Here is a 13,832-nt window from a genome sequence, read left to right as displayed (position 1 = left end):
GCGGTCCTTCCTTGGCTAGCGCTTGCAAGGCAGACACCTTACCTCCAGCGCCACCTACCCGGCCCCCCCCTAAATCGCTTTTTATGGTTCTGGCTAAGTAGAAAAATATTCTCAGGTGCACATAAAGGTCTAGCTGTAAATCTCATTTTTAAAGTGTTAGGCTTTCATGAACTTAAGCAGTCTCACCTTGCACATTCCTAGCTATCAGTAATGTTTTCTCCTGGATTTTCTTCTCAGCAACCCGATAGCAGAAGGGTCAACTCTTCTGTTGGATTTTCTGTTTTGCAGCATACAAGCAATGACCCATATTGCTTTGTGGAATTTTATGAACACAGAGATGCAGCTGCTGCATTAGCTGCTATGAATGGGAGAAAAATTTTGGGAAAGGTAAGATAATTGAATGATGATGCCTCCTATATATTTGCATGTCCTATTAGCATGTCTTCCTGTGTGTTGAGTTTTTAAACATTCAAGTGATGGTTTGCTTTTTATTCAGTCTAATGTTTTTACAAAAATAATCTTGCTTGGTAATTATTTAATAAGTGGTACATGTTAAGTTTCCTAACGACACACCTAATAATTGCATCAAATATAATCTTTATTTTTAGGAGGTCAAAGTAAACTGGGCAACAACACCAAGTAGCCAGAAAAAAGATACTTCCAGTAAGTACTCCTGCTGCATTTCACTGTGGCAGTGTTCTGAAATGATCCTGGCAGCATTCTCGACGTCTACAGGGGTTTTTTTTTCTTCCCCTCATGTTACCTTGAAAAGGTTTAGTAGCTGAATTCTTAAGTATTTGATTACCAAATGCTTTGATTTCAGATCACTTCCATGTGTTTGTTGGGGATTTGAGTCCAGAAATTACAACAGAAGATATTAAATCAGCATTTGCCCCCTTTGGTAAAATATCGTAAGTATCATAGTCAATACTATCCTCGTAGAGATAGGCAGAACTGTGTATGATTAACTTGTATGAGAATTAAGGTTTTCTTGCCCTAGTGTGATTTTTTTTTTTTAGATTCGTTTGTTTGTTTGTTTTGTTATTTTGATTAATAGATGTTGTTGAAGTGTTACTGTCATTTTAATGTTTTGGGGTCTTGTTTTCATCTAATCCTGTATATAATATGTTAAGAAGTTTCAAGTGATTCTGTTAGGTGGTAAAATTTATGACATTCAACTTTTGTCAAATGTTTTAAAACTTTAGTGGTTAAAGATAAAGAGTTCATGAAAAATGTTATGTATGCGATGTATTAAGCTTTTATAGAAATTTGTAAATGGGGAAATAGGTAAATGGTATCTCTTGTGGTTAAATTGAAAATGTACATCTTTAATTACAGTGATAAATGTGTTTTGACATTTTCGTTGAAAAGTGGTATTATGTATTAAAATGTTTCAATGTCTTAACCATAATTTTGGGATTTATTAGATTTTTTCTTCTCATTGTTAGTGGTATTTGATTTTACTCATTAGAACCTAAATGTGGTTTAATTTTTAAAAAGGGTTATGCTCAAATTTCTCTGTATATTACTTGATGAAATATATTAGAAAATTTAAAGTGGTTATAAGTTCTATAAAATTGCATCACAGCTTATCTTTTTAATTAAAATCAGTTTATTTTATGTGTTTATGTATATTTAAAGTACTTTACAGAAATGTATTTTAGCTAAGAACAACAATTACTTTATTCAGTTTGTTGTTCTGTAAATTTATTTGAAAGAAAGATTTAATTCTTAATGTTCTGTTTGGTATTTGCTTTGCTTTTTAATTTCTAAATGTGGTAAGTAATACTGTTGTGAAAATTAGTATTAAAAATAATACAGGTTGCTGTTTTTTTATCTTTATTTATACCTGAGACCTGCAGTTTTTCTAAAGTCCAAGTCACAATTAAAAGTAATAGCATTCTGGTTATTTTGCAGAATTGCTCATAAGAATGGACAGGATCTTGAAGGCTAACTGCAAGGAACTGTGCACACTGGAACTCAGTTGTAGATTTTTTTTCTCATTTCTATTTATTCTTATTATACATTATTTATATATACATATTTTAGTATTTACATTTTAACATTCTATATTCAGTGGAGTTCTATATTTCCAATCATTTTAACTTACTCACTAAAATTTCTGTGTAAATTTGTTGTTTTCGTACTGGTGTGCTTAGCATTGTGTTAGTTTTTTATTCTCCTTTCTTAAATTTCTGAAAATGTCAATTTTTCAAAATTTACAGCTGCCCAAACTCCAAAATGATGGTAGAGAATTGACCAAGAAAAATAAAGAAATCTGTTAACAGGCCATGTATGCCTTTTTAATTCCTATTTTTTCCTCTTTTTCAATTTTTTAATATTTCATATATTTTGTATCACTAGGCAGAAGACATTTAACTATTTAGAGATTGCATGGTAAAGTAGTTAGCATTGTTACAGTAATTTATAGAGCCAGTAAACCTTAAAATTGGACACTAGCCAATATAATTTTAGAAAAAGAAACTATTGTTTCTATTAATCTTCCGATTTGAGCATTTATCTTAGTCAGCTCAGGCTATGTGATTTAGGTTGCATGTTTATTACATGTTTTTGTCCTACTGCTTTTTTCTAACAGGTAAAGAAGCGTTAGGGAGAGTTCAGGATTGGCTATAGTTAATTAGGGCTAACTGAAATTTGATTTAAGAAATGCTCACAATACAGTGTGTGTGGTTCCTTTTAGTTTTTATTTCTGAGGATGACTCTTACTTCCCTCATTTAGCTGTGCTTTTTTCCACAGGGATGCGCGAGTAGTTAAAGACATGGCAACTGGAAAATCAAAAGGCTATGGCTTCGTATCTTTTTATAACAAACTGGTACGTTCTTTCGACACAAATTGAAGTTTTTTTTTGCTAGAGTTGGTTATTAGTCTGAAACATAAATATTCTTAGATGTTAATGACAAACAACTTTATTATTTTGTTTGTTTGTTTTTGGGCCACACCCGGTGACGCTCACGGGTTACTCCTGGCTATGCACTCAGAAATCACTCCTGGCTTAGGGGACCATATAAGACACTGGGGAATGAACCGAGGTCCTTCCTGGGTCAGCCACATGCAAGGCAAGCGCCCTACCACTGCACTATGCTCCGGCCCCTATAAACAACTTTTATATAATGTTATTTATTTTGTTTTTTTCATAAGCTTAGGAAATCAATGTTTAGCTTGAAAAAGGTAGGAGTATTACAAGGAAGAAATGGGGGGAGAAAGGAAAGATGTTAGGACTTCAGCTTAGATAAGGCCTAGGATCTCAAGAAAAGAAGGTCAGTTGTATATAGCCTTAACTGAAAATTGCCATTTTTAACTTCTCGTTTATAATTTTATAACTGGTACAGTAATGATATAATAAATGATAGAAATTCAATAGTTCATCTTATTTTTTCTTTTCTTTTCGGTTTTTTGGGTTTTTTTTTTTGTTTGTTTGTTTGTTTTTGGTTTTTGGGTCACACCCGGCGGTGCTCAGGGGTTACTCCTGGCTGTCTGCTCAGAAATAGCTCCTGGCAGGCACGGGGGACCATATGGGACACCGGGATTCGAACCAACCACCTTAGGTCCTGGATCGGCTGTTGCAAGGCAAATGCCGCTGTGCTATCTCTCCGGGCCCTGGTTTTTGGTTTTTGGGTCACACCTGGCGGCGCTCAGGGGTTACTCCTGGCTCTAAGCTCAGAAATTGCTCCTGGCAGGCTCAGGGGACCATATGGGATACCGGGATTCGAACCACCGACCTTCTCTATGAAAGACAAACGCCTTACCCTCCATGCTATCTCTCCAGACCCTCATCTTAATTTTTTTTTTTTTTTTTTTTTTTGGTGGTTTTTGGGTCACACCCGGCAGTGCTCAGATGTTATTCCTGGCTCCAGGCTCAGAAATTGCTCCTGGCAGGCACGGGGGACCATATGGGGCGCCGGGATTCAAACCGATGACCTCCTGCATGAAAGGCAAACGCCTTACCCTCCATGCTATCTCTCCGGCCCCTCTCATCTTAATTTTTATGTGTATATATATTCTCTGAAAATGAGCTGTCAGGCTAATGAGCATTTGTATGAATTTGAACATCAAATGAAAATTGGACATTGATGTTCACATTGTTTTTTCCCAGTTAGTAAAATTTGGGTATGAGCAGGAGACAATGTTAAACAGCTTAACAATAGCACACAACCCTCGCACCAACTTGAAGTTCACATTTTAAGAGAGAGAGAGAGAGAGAGAGAGAGAGAGACAGACAGACACAGAGAGAGAGAGAGAGACAGAGATAGAGACAGAGAGAGTGTGTGTGTGTGTGTGTGTGTGTGTGTGTGTGTGTGTGTGTGTGAGAGAGAGAGAGAGAGAGAGAGAGAGAGAGAGAGAGAGAGACAGTGCTGCTGCTCAGAGCTTACTCCTGGCTCAGCATCTATGAATCAGGTAGGGGACTGTATTGGAGCCAGAGATTGAACCTGGGTCAGCTATATGCAAGGCAAATGCCCTAAAACTGCTGTACTCAGTTATCTTGTGACCTGATGGACAGGCTTTTTTTTTTTTTTTTTTTTTTGGTTTTTGGCTCAGACCTGGTGGCACTCATTACTTCTGGCTCTGTGCTCAGAAATCGCCCCTGGAAGACACAGGGGATCATATGGGTTGCCGGGATTCAAACCACCATCCGTTCTGGATCAGCTGTGTACAAGGCAGCCGCCCTACCACTGTGCTATCTCTCTCTGCCCCCCTCCCTTTTTTTTTGTTTTTGGGTCACACACGGCAGCGCTCAGGGGTTACTCCTGGCTCTACGCTCAGAAATTGCTCCTGTCAGGCTCAAGGGACCATAAGGGATGCCAGGATTCGAATCACCATCCTTCTGCATGCAAGGCGAATGCCCTACCTCCATGCTATCTCCGGCCCCAGGAGCGATTTTTGAGCACAGAGCCAGGAGTAATCCCTGAGTGCTACTGGGTGTGACCCAAAAACCAAAAAATGAATGAAAAAGAAAATTTCAGAAAAATTGGTGGGAATTGTGCCCCATGTCCTTTTTGTAATCAGTGATTCTTTGGCTCTGGGGCCATGCCAGCTCTTGGTGTGGCATTGAGAATCAGTCTTAGCAGTGCTGGGATCATTTTGTGTTGGAAATGTATTTAATCCAGGACCTCACAGGTGCCAGACAAGTGTTCCACTACTAAGCCTCAAAGCCAGCTGTGGGATAGTGATGCTCTCCTCTACACACACATGCGTGCACACATGCACACACAAGTATATTTGGATGAAGATGAATTTCCCTTTGAGCTTAGTTAGCGTCCTGGGAATTTGAAATCATAAAAGTACACTTTCTGGGGCCGGAGCGATAGCACAGTGGTAGGGCATTTGCCTTGCATGTGGCTGATCAGGACAGACCTTAGCGATCCCCGGTGTCCTATATGGTCACCTGAGCCAGGAGTGATTTCTGAGGGCATAGCCAGGAGTAACCCCTGAGCGTAACAGGGTGTGTTCCCCCTCACAAAAAATATATGCTTTTTTGGGGCCAGAGCGCTAGCACAGTGGGGAGGACTGCCTTGCACGCAGCCAACTGGGTTCGATCCCCAGTATTCCATATGGTTTCTTGAGCCTGCCGAGTGATTTGGTTTGGGTGCCCCCACCAATGCTTTCTTTTTTTTTTTTTTTTTTTTTTTTGATTTTTGGGCCACACCCGGCGGTGCTCAGGAGTTACTCCTGGCTGTCTGCTCAGAAACAGCTCCTGGCAGGCACGGGGGACCATATGGGACACCGGGATTCGAACCAACCACCTTAGGTTCTGGATCGGCTGCTTGTGAGGCAAACGCCGCTGTGCTATCTCTCCGGGCCCCCCACCAATGCTTTCTGAATCACTCAAGTTCAGATCATTTTCTTTGGTGCTGATTTGGTTTTAGTGTTTAGAAAACTTTGTGCTGCATTTGCTAATTTAGTTTTAGGAACCCAGAAGGGCCAGCATTTTGTTGTGCCTTACTGGGTTTTCCATACTGTTTCCTGTGTTTGTGACCTTTCTGTCCTTCCTCCACAGGATGCAGAAAATGCGATTGTACATATGGGAGGTCAGTGGTTAGGTGGTCGCCAGATCAGAACCAACTGGGCCACCCGTAAACCGCCTGCACCTAAAAGCACACAAGAAAGTAAGAAATTCTGCTGTGTGTCATGATACTGTAAGCTCTATAAATTGTGTATGGACCTAATTAATTGCATTACAAAGTTTATTTTATTTTATTATGAGTTTACGAGGTATAGATAATAGTATGTAATAATCTGTGTTATGGCCCCCTGCCACCATCAGCATTTTTTCTTCCTTCATATAGATAACACTAAGCAGTTGAGATTTGAAGATGTAGTAAACCAGTCAAGTCCAAAAAATTGCACAGTATACTGTGGAGGAATCGCTTCTGGGTTAACAGGTAGAGTATGTGGGTCTTGGTTCCTTCTCCGAGAACCCTGTCACTGCCCCTCTCAGTTCCACTGGAAGGATCTGTGACCTACCTTAAAGATTTTGTGTGGTTTTGTTTTTCAGATCAGCTTATGAGACAGACATTCTCACCGTTTGGACAAATTATGGAGATCCGAGTATTTCCCGAGAAGGGCTATTCATTTGTCAGGTAGAATAATCTGTGTATTCTTTTTTTTTTTTTTTGGTTTTTGGGCCACACCCGGCAGTGCTCAGAGGTTACTCCTGGCTGTCTGCTCAGAAATAGTTCCTGGCAGGCACGGGGGACCATATGGGACACCGGGATTCGAACCAACCACCTTTGGTCCTGGATCGGCTGCTTGCAAGGCAAACGCCGCTGTGCTATCTCTCTGGGCCCCCATGTGTATTCTTAATATTCAGATGTGACTCATTGCATTGCTCACTTGTTTTGTGCCCCACCCTTCCTTCTGGCTCTCCCCCACTGAGGTGCAGTGTTCTTAGGCACTTGTTTGTCATGTATCAGCAAGTGCCCTGATCAGTCTCCATAGTAGGGACAGTGTTGGGGACCAGACTTGCCCCTGTGGTGCATGTGTGTGTACTTGGGGGATCATGTGTGCTATACTGGTGCTCAGTCTTAGCCCACAGTACAGATGTTCCTACATGGTGTGCTCTAGGGACAGACCAAGTGGACAGTTGAAAACTTGGGGTTCCTGCAGCACTTACTCTGTTCTTAGGAGAAGGAGGGAACTTTTAAGCAGTGTTTTGGGGGACTTTGGGTTACTCCTAGTGAATTTTTGTTTAATGTTTTGGTCATAGCTGGTGGTGCTCAGGGCTTACTCCTGGCTTTGTGCTCAGGGTTCCCTCCTGGTGGGGTTCAGGGAACAAACTCATCATCTTCCTTCTTTAGATTTTCAACCCATGAAAGTGCAGCCCATGCCATTGTTTCGGTGAACGGTACCACGATCGAAGGACATGTTGTTAAATGCTATTGGGGTAAAGAATCTCCTGATATGACTAAAAACTTCCAACAGGTAATTCCATTTTTCATAGTACCTTTGAAGGTTTCCTTGCATGTCTACTAAAAGCTGTAGAAACTTCTGTGAATAACAAGAATATAGAGCAGATTGCTGCTTTCAGTTGATTTTGTTAATGCTATTTCAAAAGTGATTTTGTGGTATTAACTGAATCTTAATACTTTCTTTTCACAGGTGTCACCACCCCAATAAACTTAGACAATGATAAATAACAGAGTCCTATTCACATAAGGGTGCTTACTTAGTTTTTCTCTTCCTTGTCTCCCACTTTCTTCAAATGCTGTGTTTCCTATCAGTTTCCTAAAATCATATATTGCTTTTTTTCTAGGTCGACTATAGTCAGTGGGGCCAGTGGAGCCAAGTTTATGGGAACCCGCAACAGTATGGACAGTATATGGCAAATGGGTGGCAAGTACCACCTTATGGTGTATACGGCCAGCCGTGGAGTCAGCAAGGATTTGGAGTAGAGTAAGTTGCGGGGGGTGGGGGTGGGCCGCTTTCCCTGTAGAAATGGGGTCAGTTGTATTTATCAGAACCATATCTGTTTCTATACTTAAACTTTTTGTTCGTTTTGTTTTTGAGTCAAACCCAGCAGTGCTTGGGTTCTTAGTTCTGCGCTCATGAATCATTCCTGGTGGGCTCGGGTGTGTGCAAGGCAGGCGCCTGACCCACTGTCCTATTGCTCCATCCCCTTAAACATGATTTTTTTTTTTTTTTTTTTTGGTTTTTGGGTCACACCCGGCAGTGCTCAGGGGTTACTTCTGGCTCTATGCTCAGAAATCGCACCTGGTAGGCTTGGGACCATATGGGACATCGGGATTTGAACCACCGTCCTTATACATGCAAGGCAAACGCTTTACCTCCATGCAGTCTCTCTGACCCCAAATTAGATTTTTAACTGCTTGGCGTTGTAAGCACTGTAGTAATCTTCAGAATTTATGACTTTAAAAATGTGCTTTTTACTACCCAGTGATAAAGGAAATGATCTTTGCTAAGATAGGTTTAGGAATACGGGGCCGGGAAGGTGGCGCTACAGGTTAGGTGTCTGCCTTGCAAGCGGATGGACCGCGGTTCGATCCCCTGGTGTCCCATATGGTTCCCCCAAGCCAGGGGTGATTTCTGAGCACATAGCCAGGAGTAACCCCTGAGCGTCAAATGGGTTTGGCCCAAAAACCAAAAAAAAAAAAACAAAGAGAGAGAGAGAGAGGAATAAAATGTATACTTGTTGATTTGTATGAAATGTGTTGGGAATTTTTCTGACACAGAGTAGTTAGTTTCCCCGCTCCCCCAAGGTAATAGTATTATTTTTTGGAGGCCACATCAGACACATCCTCATTGAGGATGGGGAATGTTTACTCCTGGTGGTACTCAGGAGGCTGGGATTGAAGTGGACTCCTGTATGCAAAGTGTGTGTGCCCTGGTCCATTTGAGCTCTCTGGCTTGAAGGTTTTTTGTTTTTTTTTTTTGGCTTTTGGGTCACACCCAGCAGCGGCAGCGCAAGGGTTACTCCTGGCTCTACGCTCAGAAATTGCCCCTGGCAGGCTCAGGGAACCATATGAGATGCTGGGATTCGAACCACTGACCTTCTGTATGGAAGGCAAATGCCTTACCTCCATGCTGTCTCCCCGGGCCAGGCTTGAAGATTTTTGAACTTTATTGATACACTAGTTGGTCCCTTCCATTTTCCTCCTTAGTTCAGCCAAGACTTATTTTCATTGAATACATCTTATTCCCACCACTATTTAAATTTTTTTGTTTTTGTTTTTGTTTCTTTTTGTTTGTTTGTTTTTGTTTTTGGGCCACACCCTGTGACACTCAGGGGTTAACTCCTGGCTATGCGCTCAGAAGTCGCTCCTGGCTTGGGGGACCATATGGGACGCCGGGGGGATCGAACCTCGGTCCGTCCAAGGCTAGACACCTTACCTCTAGTGCCACCGCCCGGCCCCTTGTTTTTGTTTCTGGGTCACACCTGGCGGTGCTCAGGGGTTACTCCTGGCTGTCTGCTCAGAAATAGCTCCTAGCGGGCCCGGAGAGATAGCACAGCAGCGGCATTTGCCTTGCAAGCCGATCCAGGACCTAAGGTGGTTGGTTCGAATCCCGGTGTCCCATATGGTCCCCCGTGCCTGCCAGAAGCTATTTCTGAGCAGACAGCCAGGAGTAACCTGAGCACCGCCAGGTGTGGCCCAAAAACCAAAAAAAAAAAAAAACAAAAAACCCAGAAATAGCTCCTGGCAGGCACAGGGGACCATACGGGATACCAGGATTCGAACCAACCACCTTTGGTCCTGGATCAGCTGCTTGCAAGGCAAACACCGCTGTGCTATCTCTCCGGGCCCTAAATTTTTTTTTTATAAATTAAAATGCTGGACTAGAGCAATAGTGTAGTGAATGGGTAAGGTCCTTGCCTTGAACATGGTGAACCCAGCTTCACTGATTCCAGGCATCACATAGTTTTCTGTGCACCACCAGGAGTAATTTCTGAATTCAGGGCCAGGAGTAATCCCTGAGCATCTTTAGGTGTGTCCCAAAAAACCATACATCTCCATCCCAAAAAATAAATAAATTTGAAATAGTGTGTGTAGTATAAGATGAAAGGAAAATGCATTGAATTATTTGTTCTCTTTATTTAAAAGTCATTTTTGAGATATTCGAAAGAGGTTATTGTGCTACATTGTGAATTCTTAAAAATTCAAAGACTGGGTTGGATAGAGTACAGCAGATATGGCACGTGCTTTTTATGCAGCCAACCCAGCTTCAATTCCTAGCACCACCCAGCTTCAATTCCCAGCACCACATTAGGCCCCTTGAGTATCACCAGGTGTGGGCCCCCGCCACCCCATAAAACTGAAGACTAATATTTAATATGCTCTTTATATCATGTGAATATATAGCAGTTTTCTTTTGCTCAGTACTTGCACCTGACTCTGTGTGTTCAAGGATTACTCCTGGCAGACTTGGGGGGACCAGGTGGGGTTGTGGAGATTGATCCTGGGTTGGTGTGTGCAAGGCAAGTACCCTCCTTCCTTGCGTTCTATTGCTATGGCCCCAAGAGAGATTTTTAAGTAAGTACCTATTTTTCTTCTTTTTCCTTCCAAGTCAACCACCTTCTGCTGCTTGGATGGGTGGATTTGGTGCTCAGCCTCCCCAAGGACAGGCTCCTCCCCCCGTGATCCCTCCTCCAAACCAAGCAGGCTATGGGATGGCCAGTTACCAAACTCAGTGAGCTGGGACTTGGAACAAATCACAACTCATGATGGCTTCAGTTTCCTGTGACACCCCGAAGACATGAAAGTAGACAGCAGAAAATGGAAATATTTATTTGAAAAAAATGAAAATGTTTGGAACCTTTAACACAGCTTTGCTTTGGTGAAGGACATATGTCTTCTAGTTCTGCCTTTTTAAGTTTTTGTTCATGATGGATATGAACATGATTTTTCTTTGTGTACAAAAACTAAAATAAAGTCAATAAAGACAATTCTGACTAAAAATTTTGATATAAGAAATGGGTAATACATTTTGATTCTTAGATACTATTCCATTTTTACCTTGCTGTTCAGTATTTTAACTCACTGTGTTTTTAAGAGAGCAAAAAAGGGAGGATCGTGACAAAACTGGGAATCACAAATAAGTTCATCCTGAACCTTGATACTTCCCATCCTTACCCCGAGGTGGACCACATTCGAAGTCAGCAGGAAAAGTGGGAGATTCAGAAGAAATGCATGATTTTGGAGTCGCTTTGAAGGAAAGTTTTCCCTGTGCCTAAAGAAACTGAAGCCAGACTGATAAAGAAACATTGCCACCTAAATAAGGAACAGCCCTGAGTTACTTGAGTGAATGTCCGGTGGGCCACAGCAGACATATTTTTTAAATTAAAAAGTGGGTTATTAAAACTGTAGTAAATTATATTTCATTTTTGGGTAAGATCCCAAGTATGGTATTTGTATAAAAATCAGACAGTCCTACTTTTACATGAAGTTTAAATGATATACATTGTAAATACGGAATAATTAACTACAGTGTTTCAAAAGCATGCTTCAACATAGAAGTAGCAGCAGTGGGTTGATTTGAAATAGCACTTGAGAACACGCTCCATTGCATTTAATGCAATGGATTGGTAAAAATGTGCACAACTGACTCCAAGGTTGGCTCCTATGTAAATTTAAAATCACACAAATTCTATACAGAAAGCCTTAATTTTAATTTCATACAAATCTTTGATGCTTTAGTACATTTCAAATTGTTGGAAATTTTATTTTCTTTTCCTTTTTCCCCTCTTTTTTTTTTTTTTTACCTTATATCACTTGGTATGTAAATACCTTTATGAAGACCTTGTAAACCTATGTCAAGGTTTCAATAAGTTGTATAATACAAGTGTTTTTTAAAAAGATTCTTGTGTTTTTTAAAATCAGATCTATTTTGCCCAGTAATTTTTTTTACCAAGAATACTAAAACATCTTATTTAGTGTACCAAGTTTAAAGAATTGGATATTCAGCTTAAAATGGTACACGGAGTTGTGATTTTGATTTCTTTCGCTGATGGAGTAGTGCCTGAGTGACCAGCCTGGATAGAGGCTATAGTGTGTGTGCAGTTTGAAAATGAATTGACTGGAGAAGATAAAGAAGTTTGAATTTTGTTTCTGGGCTATTTTTCAGGCTGTGTGGATAAAATCTGCCTCAATTTTAATAGATAACACCTGCCTCAAAATCTAACAGGAATGTAAAATAGAAACGATCCTACATCTTTGAGTGCTGTTACAACTAGGGGGTGCAAGTGTTTAGATAGTGCATTGAAATGCTTAGAGCCCTGGGCACCAAAATGCAAAGTGATTAACTTTACTATTAAATAGTAAGATGCAACTGTACCCACAGATGGCTATTTTTTAAACTTTTGAACTCTTTAGCTTTAAAAATGGTGGTTTTATAAATTGGTGACAGCACTTAATTTGGCTTTATTTCACTTTCTCTGTTCAGAAATTGAGCCTAAATGTATTACATGAAAACACACAGGTTCTGGAGTCCCTCATCTTTGGGCTAAAATTTTTTATGGTGTTTGAGTTTTGACCACACTTGTCATTTCTCCCACTCTCCCTTATAAAACCTTCCCTATTTTCTTCACGCTTAATGTCTCTGGGGAATATTGTGGAAGAGTTACTTTATATTTTGTAAGGAGAACATTCAGATCAGTTATGCCTCCTGGTTAAGAATTTCTTGAATCTATGTGAAACTTGAACCACTAAAGGCTTTTTATATATTGATAAGTCTATTCAATTCTTTATTTGCCTTTTTTGAGTCTACCAGTAAATTAAGTAATTTATTAAGATCGCAGCTCAATATAGCCACACTGTTCCTTAGTTGTATGTTCTATGATTTAATAAAAAAAATGATTTAAAGTAGTTATATTGCCATAACAAACTTGACGGAAGTGTCCTTCGTCTTAATCTGAAAGAGAACAAGATTTTATGATAATTCAGTTGCTGAAAGCTCTATGAAAAGATTTTTTTTAAAACACAAAGCTACTTATCCAAATGAAGTGCATCATTTTTAAGTACCCCGATCAAGTTAACACAGACTTTGCAACTTGTTTTATAACACAAAGTGAAGTCTGTGCTATCTTGAGCTAATTGAAGCCTAAGAATCGTTGCCTTTTTCATGTTCATTAAAAGCAGCAGTAGAGATTCTTTGGCCTGCAAACATTGTTTCTTCCCTAATGCTGAGGTTTCTTTTGGTGATGTGTTTCTTCTGACTGCCATTTTCCTTGCTCTAATGATCTCTACTAATATTTTTCCACCTTGCCATCATTCCCACTTGATCTGTTTGCTGGCAGTGAGAGGCTAAAATGACCAGCCACCATAAGCCAAAGCTGTAAACCACAGTTGAAGTAAGTCTTTCAATAAAGACTCGACTATTTAAGTGGCTTTTTCTTATTGTCGTTTATTGCATAGTTATTCCTTCCAATCTACCATGAGATTTTTTTTTCATTTATTGGTAAGGTATGTGAATTATACATAAAACTGGCTAATTAATGTATAATCTCTGAATATGGTATAAAAAATGCATCCTTCTAAAGTGTCTGTGGGATATCATAAAAATCGTCTATTGGGGGCTGGAGAGATAGCACAGCAGTAGGGAGTTTGCCTTACAGCTGATTTGAACAGAGGAGGTTCAAATCCCGGCATCCTGTATGGTACCCCGTGCCTGCCAGGAGTAGTAGCCCTTGAGTGCTGCTGGGTGTGACCCAAAAAAAAAAAAAAAACAAAAAAATCTTTCATTGGAGTTCTCAGATAGGAAAAACAATTGTTCCCCCATAGTTGGTTGGTCTTTACTGTCTGAGTAAATTGCTTGACAAACAAAAAAAATAGAAAAAGTTGTTACTGGAACAGGTAGATAC

The 13,832-nt window shown here is 40.3% G+C and overlaps 1 protein-coding gene across 4 annotated transcripts in view; it reads left to right on the top strand.

The window, feature by feature from the left end:
• The window catches only part of TIAL1 (TIA1 cytotoxic granule associated RNA binding protein like 1), a 33,016-nt gene extending 19,657 nt beyond the window's left edge, over positions 1-13,359 (top strand). Inside the window, exons 3-12 of one of the 4 annotated variants that reach the window (XM_049764494.1) lie at positions 289-387; positions 609-663; positions 824-911; positions 2,759-2,834; positions 6,018-6,126; positions 6,307-6,402; positions 6,516-6,600; positions 7,318-7,441; positions 7,773-7,912; positions 10,541-13,359. In XM_049764494.1, the coding sequence (XP_049620451.1) occupies positions 289-387; positions 609-663; positions 824-911; positions 2,759-2,834; positions 6,018-6,126; positions 6,307-6,402; positions 6,516-6,600; positions 7,318-7,441; positions 7,773-7,912; positions 10,541-10,667 (999 nt within the window). In that variant the 3' untranslated portion in view covers positions 10,668-13,359. Of the gene's footprint in view, positions 1-237; positions 388-608; positions 664-823; positions 912-1,940; positions 2,294-2,758; positions 2,835-6,017; positions 6,127-6,306; positions 6,403-6,515; positions 6,601-7,317; positions 7,678-7,772; positions 7,913-10,540 lie in introns of those variants that run through there. The other 3 variants (XM_049764493.1, XR_007490695.1, XM_049764495.1) reach the window with 3 other exon arrangements.
• Positions 13,360-13,832: the final 473 nt, after the last annotated feature.

This window comes from Suncus etruscus, chromosome 17, assembly GCF_024139225.1.
Source record: "Suncus etruscus isolate mSunEtr1 chromosome 17, mSunEtr1.pri.cur, whole genome shotgun sequence".
Taxonomy (NCBI): Eukaryota; Metazoa; Chordata; class Mammalia; order Eulipotyphla; family Soricidae; genus Suncus; species Suncus etruscus.
This window is presented reverse-complemented; position numbering and strand designations above follow the sequence as displayed.